Source organism: Mandrillus leucophaeus, unplaced genomic scaffold (assembly GCF_000951045.1).
Source record: "Mandrillus leucophaeus isolate KB7577 unplaced genomic scaffold, Mleu.le_1.0 Scaffold463, whole genome shotgun sequence".
Lineage (NCBI taxonomy): Eukaryota > Metazoa > Chordata > Mammalia > Primates > Cercopithecidae > Mandrillus > Mandrillus leucophaeus.
Genome location: NW_012104954.1, coordinates 395531 through 402725, shown reverse-complemented (window position 1 = coordinate 402725; position 7195 = coordinate 395531). Strand labels below are relative to the sequence as shown.

The 7195-nt window shown below is 58.8% G+C and overlaps 1 protein-coding gene across 1 annotated transcript in view; it reads left to right on the top strand.

The window, feature by feature from the left end:
* Positions 1 to 7195, top strand: part of NFIX (nuclear factor I/X (CCAAT-binding transcription factor)) — an 80926-nt gene that overhangs the window by 63745 nt on the left and 9986 nt on the right. Inside the window, exons 10-11 of the mRNA XM_011994890.1 lie at positions 1789 to 1880; positions 6161 to 7075. Coding sequence (XP_011850280.1) covers positions 1789 to 1880; positions 6161 to 6175 — 107 coding nt within the window. The 3' untranslated portion in view covers positions 6176 to 7075. The remainder of the gene's footprint in view (positions 1 to 1788; positions 1881 to 6160; positions 7076 to 7195) is intronic.

Below are 7195 nucleotides of genomic sequence, written 5' to 3'. Positions count from 1 at the left end.
TTTTTTGTTTTTGTTTTTTAATTTTTTTGTTGTTTCGTTGTTCCCCCCACACCAAGAAAATCAAATGTAACCACAAGGCGACGCCACCACCATCCCCTTTTTGCCTTGCCCCTCACCTCCATCCCTGGGCCCTTGGGCCTCAAAGACGCAGCAGGCCAGCCCCTGACCCCTTTCCCCTCAGTCTCACATTTGGTTTCTCGTTGTTCCTCTTTTTTTTTCCCCCTCCCATCCCTCTGCCCTCCCTTCTCCTCAATTCCTTTCCCAGGTTAGATGTTCCAAGGACAAGGGAGGGCTGTGGGCTTTGGCTTACTTCATCTCTCTCTCTGTCTCTCTTTCTTTTCTTTTCTTTTTTTTTCCTCTTAAACCAATGACAAATTTTGTCAAAGGGAAAAGAAGAAAAATCAGTCGAGAGGTCCCAGGTAGACCCGGCGTGAAGGACAGAGGATGGGGCGGGTGCTGTCTGTGGGCTAGGGTGGGCAGCTCTGGGGGTGGGCAGGCCACAGGCCAGGGCAGTTCGGTGGCGGCGGGAGGGGTGGCCCATCTCACACTGCTCTCCGCTCGCTCTGTCTCTCCTCCTTTCTCGTGGTTTGAGTTCTTTTCCCCTCTCCATCCTCTTCATGCCATCTTCCCATCTGCATCCGCCATAAGACATGAAGTCACAGTCATTGGAGGTGGGCAGGGTGGGGGATGGGAGCTGGGCTACAGGGTTTGGGGGCCACTTCTGGAGAGAGGTGGGCAGAATCTGGTGAGCATGGAGTCCCTGGGTGTGTCTGGTGCAGGGCAGCGGTGGGCCTCCCAGGTAACCTGTGATATTCCTTGCCTCCTCTGGGGGCATCTTCCCTTCTGGGGGTGCAGGGCCTGTTCCCTCTGGCAGAGCTCCATCTGGAAACCTGAGAGGAACTCAGAGCTGTTGGGATCATTTTGTCCTTGGGCCCCAGGATGGCTGCCCCCAGGCATCTGAGCCCTGGGGCTCTGCCAGGCTCTCCAGCCTCCTCCTCCTCTATTGCATTGGTCCTGGAACCACAGACCTGTTGGACCTGGTGCATCAGTCAGAGGAGGAGAATGCCATGGGCCTGAGCCTTGCTACCCCTGGGCCCAAGCCAGGCAGCCAGCTCCTAGGCCCCTCTCTGACCCTGCCCTACCTGGCTCAGCCCTCCATTGGGCACCCTTTGGGTTCCCCAAGCCTGCCTGCCTGGTCCTTGGGCCTGCCCAGGGTGGTAAGAGGTGTAGCATCTAGCTAGGCCACCCAGGTTGGATAGGTAGCCTGGCTGGGAAGGCCTTCCCGAAGCAGGGTGGGGCCGGGCTGCCAAAGCCTCCCCTCTCCCGTGGCCCCCTCTCTTCAGTACCTGAGAGGGGCCAGTGGGAAAGCAGGGGTATCCACTGAGGGTGCTTGTGGACCAGGACTATCCCCAGCCCTGCCCAGTGCCTCACTAGCAGGTGGAACTGGGTCCAAGGGACATTTGTCTCAGCCCCCAGGGCCTCTCCCTCATCCCAGCCGTGAAAAAGGATGCCTGGCTGAGACTGGCTTTGGAGTGGGGGTGTGTCGGGGGTGTAGTGTGTGTTCCTGGTCAGTGAGAAGATGAGAGTATCCCTCTGTAGTGGGGGGGCAGGCTCGGAGCCTGGCCTCCAGCTCGGATGCCCCTCTGGCCCGTCCTTCCCACTGCCAGCCTAAACCTGGGCAGCATGGTCTAACTCAGTCTCTCCCTCTCTCAGCAGCCCCGAGGGGCAGTGCCCAGGTGGGCCCCAAGGCCTGACAGGGTCTCTCCCTCTCTCCCCTGCTCCCCACAGCATTCGCAACGACAGGCGCCTCCTCTGCCAACCGGTTTGTCAGCATCGGACCCCGGGACGGCAACTTTCTGAACATCCCACAGCAGTCTCAGGTAGGAGATCCTGCCCACCACCTGGATGCAGGGACCAGGAGAGCAGGCAGGGTTGCAGGGCATCTTGGTGTTAGGGAAGAGCCTGGAGTCCTTGGGGCTAACGGAGAGAGAGGTCTGAGGCAGGGCTGGAGGGTCCAGGCTTTTGCACACCCAGCTGAGCCTGTCTCCCCAGGCAGCCCCCAGGCTCCCTGGCTAATCAGCTAATTGGATAATTAGCTCTGACAGCCCTGGCCCTGGGGAAGGCGGCCAAGGACCCAAGTCTAGAGACCCTCTGGGCCAGGCCTGGTGGAAGCAAAGATGGAAGCCTGAGGCCCATCAGGAGGAGAATAGAGTCTGCCTCACTGCTTTCACCCGCCCCGGCTGGAAGCCCTGGCCCCTAGCCCTTCCCTTTCCCCTGGCTTTGGGTGGGCTGGGTGACTGGTGGAGGAGGGACAGAGGGCCTGGTGGGCTGTGTGTCCAGAGACTGGCACTGAGGGCAGGGCAGGGCAGGCCGCTGTCCTAGAGGCCCCTCACCCAAGTCCTCAGGAGTCCTGTTAGGGAGAAGGCCAGCATGCTGGAGACCCCATCCTTGCTCCTATCTCCTGCTGACACCACCCCTAGTTCTCACAAGGAGACAGATCCCTGTCACAAGCAAGAGATAAGACAACTCTTAGTCCTCCAGGTAGAGACCCCAGAGGCCAGTGCGCACAGAGCCCAGTGCCCTTGGGGGCACAGGGCAGACCCATCTCAGGAGGAGGGCAGAGGCAGCTTTAGGGGGCCTGAGGCTTTTACAGCCCAGGGTTTTGAAAAATAACATGCAAATATCTTTCTTTTGCACATTTTACAAAAACACCTCCTTGGAGGTGTCCTCAGCTTTGGGAAATCCACCTCTGTCAAGAGCCCCTGGGGCCACCTCTCATCTCCTGCTCTGCCTCTCTCTGCTCTGGGGCCTGAGTCCAGAGAAAGTTGGTGGATGGAAGTTTTGTGTGTGGTTTGAGATTGTTTTTTTTTTTTTCTTTTTCTTTCTCTTTTCCTTTCCTTCCCTCAAAAAAAAAAAAAAAAAAAAGCCAAAAAACTTTGTCAAACTTCAAACTTCAGAGCTCCCTAGTGGCAAGGAGGGGAGGGGAAGAGAACTTCAACCCCCTCCAGCTTCCCACCCCCTTTCCCCAGAGTCACGTCTGACCCGTCTGGTTTCCAGGAGCAACCAGACATGATGTAACACCCAGATGAACTTGAACTTGGGGGTGTTGAGAAGAAAAACAATGGCTCCGAGCAGGGGCTGGAGCCAGCCCCCTCTGCTCTGTGCCAGGGAGGCCGAGAGAGCCCTGCTGGCAGAGGCGGGAGGGGGTGCCAGAGGAAGGGACAGCAGGCGGGCCTCCCCTCCTGGCTCTGGGCTGGCACCAGGCTGCAGGGCTCCATTGCTCCCTCCCTCCTGCCGCCTGCCTGGGCTGCTCGCAGCTCTGCGGTCGGTCGTGCGCTCCGCTCCGGGGACCACTGCCACGAGCCCTCCCGGCTAACCCTGTTTCCACTGCCTCTTTTACTTTCTTTGCTCACTTTGCTTGGATGTTTGGGGGCCAAGTCAGAGTTTGAGGCAAGTTTGAGAAAGTTTGTCTCCCCCGATGTTCCCTGTGTCTTGGGCTCCAGGAGGTAGGAGGAAGGAGTCTCAGCGGGGATCCAGGGCCCCTGAGCAGGCAGGTGTGTCTGGGAGTGGTGGGGGGAGCTGGAGCTGGACAAGCAGAGCTGGAGCCCTCGGGCCTGGGGGCAGGCAGGCGGCTGCAACGGGCGCAGGGGGTACAACCGGGGGTGGTTTCCACAGTAACCAGTGACTTTAGCTGATCTCTGGAGCACCAGATGGAGAGAGAACAATAGAATGAGGGAAGAAAAGAGAATTTTAGCAATTTTGTCATTCCCTGGGCAGCGCTTTTTACTTAGTTTTAATCAATTTTGGACCTGGCTCAGGAAGTAGGGAGGGGTGAGCAGAGAAAGCCACTCTGTGCTTGGCAGCAGATCCCCCATTCCTGGGACCTTTGGGGAGGTGCCGGGGAGCCCCCTTGGGGCAGCCTTTGTCCCTAACTCCAGACCTGGAACCAGAGTCTTCCCTCCCTGAGGAGGACCCCCCAGTCTGAGCATTGGCAATTGTCCCCAACTGTACAGCTCAGGAAACCCCAAAGGGGCCAGTGTGGGGCCCTGGCATGGTCTGCCAGGGGCAGATAGGGCAGGTGGGGCCCTCCCTGTCCTATTGTCCACAAGCCTCATTTGCCTGGTGAGGAGAGGGGTGGGCTCACCACCATAGCCAGCCTCCCCCTCAACCTCGGAGCAATGGCACAGGGTTCCTCTATAGTCTCCCCTTGGGAAGGGGGTCCCAGGGAACAGGTCCAAGCCTGTGGCGGGTGGAGGTCACCCAGCCCAGGCGGTTCCCACCCCCGGGCTTGGGCCAGAAGCCCAGGAGCTGGCTGCGGGCCGGTTCTCCCCCACCCACTCTGGAGATGCCTCAGACCTGGGTTTCCGCCTTAGCCTCACCAGGCTCCAGTGAGCCTCTGTTTGGCCTGTAGTCAATTGACCGGTTGGACTTGGGGCAGGTGCTTGAGGAGCCCCGCTGAGGGAGGGCAGGTCTCTTGTGTGTACTGTCCAGCACATGCAGGAAGTTTGGCATTTCTGCCCACCCAGCAGCGCCTGGTCATTGTGGCAATCCCAAACCCCACACTTCCAGATGCTCTTGATCTGCACTGTCCATTGTGGTAGCCACGGGCCACGTGTGGCTGTTTACATTTAAATTAACTTATTAAGTAAAGAAAAATTTGGTTCCTCAGTTACAGTCGCCGCATTTCAAGTGCTTAGAAACCACTTGTGGCTAGTGGCTACTGCAATGGAAATGAGAACATTTCCATTGTCACAGAAAGTGCTAGATGATCTCCAAGGCCCTTTTTGAAACCCAGTGTCCCTATCCTCAGTCCCAAACCAGAGCCTGAGAGCAGGTCTGGCCTGTAGGCAGAATGTTTGACCAAAGCAATGTTTTAAATATTGGAAATTTTCACACGAAATTCTGTCTGGGCTTCTGGTTTCTTTCGAAAAGTTGGCAGATGAGCTGCCCTGGGCCCTCACTCACCCTGACCTAGGCAGGGCACAGGCATTCCGGCCACCACAGAACCTGCTTCCTCGTGCTCGCAGCACAGGCAGCAGTTACGAGCACAGCCTGCACTGCCTTTTACATTTGAACCCTGGCTCTGTTGCCCGAGGGCTGTGTGGCCTCAGGCAGGTCACCCACCCCCTCTGTGCCTGGCTTCCCTGTGGGATCAGGGCAGGGGTGGAGTGAACCAGGACCTGGTATGTGCTCTGTAGTTGGCTCTGCCTGGCCTCTGCAGACCAGAGTCTGTGACAGCCTGGAAGGGGCCCCAAGATGCATTTTCAGGGACCCTCATTTTGCCCCAAGGGTACTTACTACCAGGTGCACCCAGGCCCAGTAGACCACAGTAGACCCTGACCCACCACTTTGCCAGGAGGTGGGGCTGGAGCCTTGGATGGAGGGCATAGCCAAGCAGCTCAGTCCCTTGGGGTCTGCCCTGGGTGTGCTCTGAGCTGAGCCACCAGACACAGGCAGACAAGGCCCTGTCTGTGAGAAGGCAGCACCCCCTGCTGGCATTGTGAAGGAAGTGACGCTCACCCCAGGGAGCCTCAGGTCCTTCCTCGGTGTCTAGTGTCCTGAGGGTAGAAGATCAAGCACCGTGGGCTACGTGGCCCCTCCCCTAGGCCTGGCGCTAGTAGGGACTGAAGCCATGTGGTTCCTCTGCCCCCAGCTTTTCAGCCTGTGGGACCTTGGCTGGGGTATATAGATGGGAATTTCTGCTTTTAATCCAAAGAGACAGAAAGAAAACTCAGCAAGAAGCTGGGCCACCCCCACCCCATCCCTAAAACCCCTCTGGGTACAAAAGCCCCAGCCTGGCATCTTCCCCACCCTCCAGGACCCACACAAAAACCTAAACAATTGGAAACATGGCCAGATCTCAGGCCTGTGCCAGCGCCAGCCATGGGGGTCCCGCCCGCTGGGCACAGTGCCCACGGGAAGGCCAGCTGGACTCTAGCACTAGGGGCAGAGTCTCTGAGGGGGCAGGGTTCTCGCAGGAGGGAGGGAGAGAATGGGGATGCCCTTTCTTCTCCACGGGAACGAGGTGGGTGGTGGCTGCCTGGCACCCTGGCTCTTTGGGAGCTGGGCCCTTGAGGGGCCAGGTCACTGGGCCAGCTAGGAGTGAGATGGGACCTGCCACAGCTGTTCTCAGTGTCACCTCTTTTTCATCCTGTTTCAGTCCTGGTTCCTCTGATAAGATCGACAAAAGAAACAACAAAATGAAAAGAAGAGGTTCCTCGAAAGGGGGGAGAAGAAATTTTGAGACATGGAAAAATCCCCTAGCCCAGCCCAGCCCCACCGAAAAGCAAAAATTACACGTCGTCAGCCACTCAGCCCTTCTCTCCTCCAGCCCGGGGACCCCTGCGGGCCCCAGAAGCAGCCCAGTTCTCGGAGAGCCCTCGGAAGGGGTCTCGGTGGAGCTGTGCACCAGCAGCCAAGCAGAAAGAAACACGCGACATGGACTCTGTCAAGTAGAGGACAGAAAGCAAGAAAGGATGCAGAACTGCCTTCCTCCCCACCACCCCGCCCCGGCCTTCTGGGGAAGGAACAAAGTCCCCAAACAAAGCAACCAGCACAGTTCTGAAGGGGCCTGGCCTCCACCCTCACCCCTTCCTAGGGGAACCCCACCCTCCACATGGTCGGAGCTGTCCTAGGGAGCCTGGAGGACCAGCTTGTAAAGATGATGGGGTTTAGATCCCTCAGGCTCTGCCCTCCAGACTCCGCCCTTCCCTTCCTCCCTTCCTCCCTCCCTCCCTCCCTGCCAAGGCTCCAGCTTCTTCCCCCAGCTGTTCCAGACCAGGAGGGGGAGAGCAGCCTCCACTTACCCCTCCCCACCCTCGGGCTAAAAGCCTCCAGGCGGGCAGGGGGTGACCCCTGGAGCTAGTTGCGTGTCCCAGAATGGAGGGTGTTCTGTCACCCCACCCTGAGCCTCAAGAGCAGTTCCTGGGGCCCTGGACCCCTCTGTACAGTCCGTAGGAGAAAGTCGGAATGCTCTCGATGGCCTTGTCCTAGCCTGGGACAGGCCCCCTCTCCCCTCTCTCTGCAGGCCAGGAGGGCCTCCTTCCTGCCACGAGGGAGGGGAGTCGGGCCCCAGGTCGCCCCCACCCCCAGCCCTGCATGCAGGTGCCCTCGCTCCGCCCCATCAGTCCCTGCCCCTGCCCCTCACGCAGACTGCCCTGCTGGGGCTGGGCCGGAGGGTGGAGCAGAAAGGGGA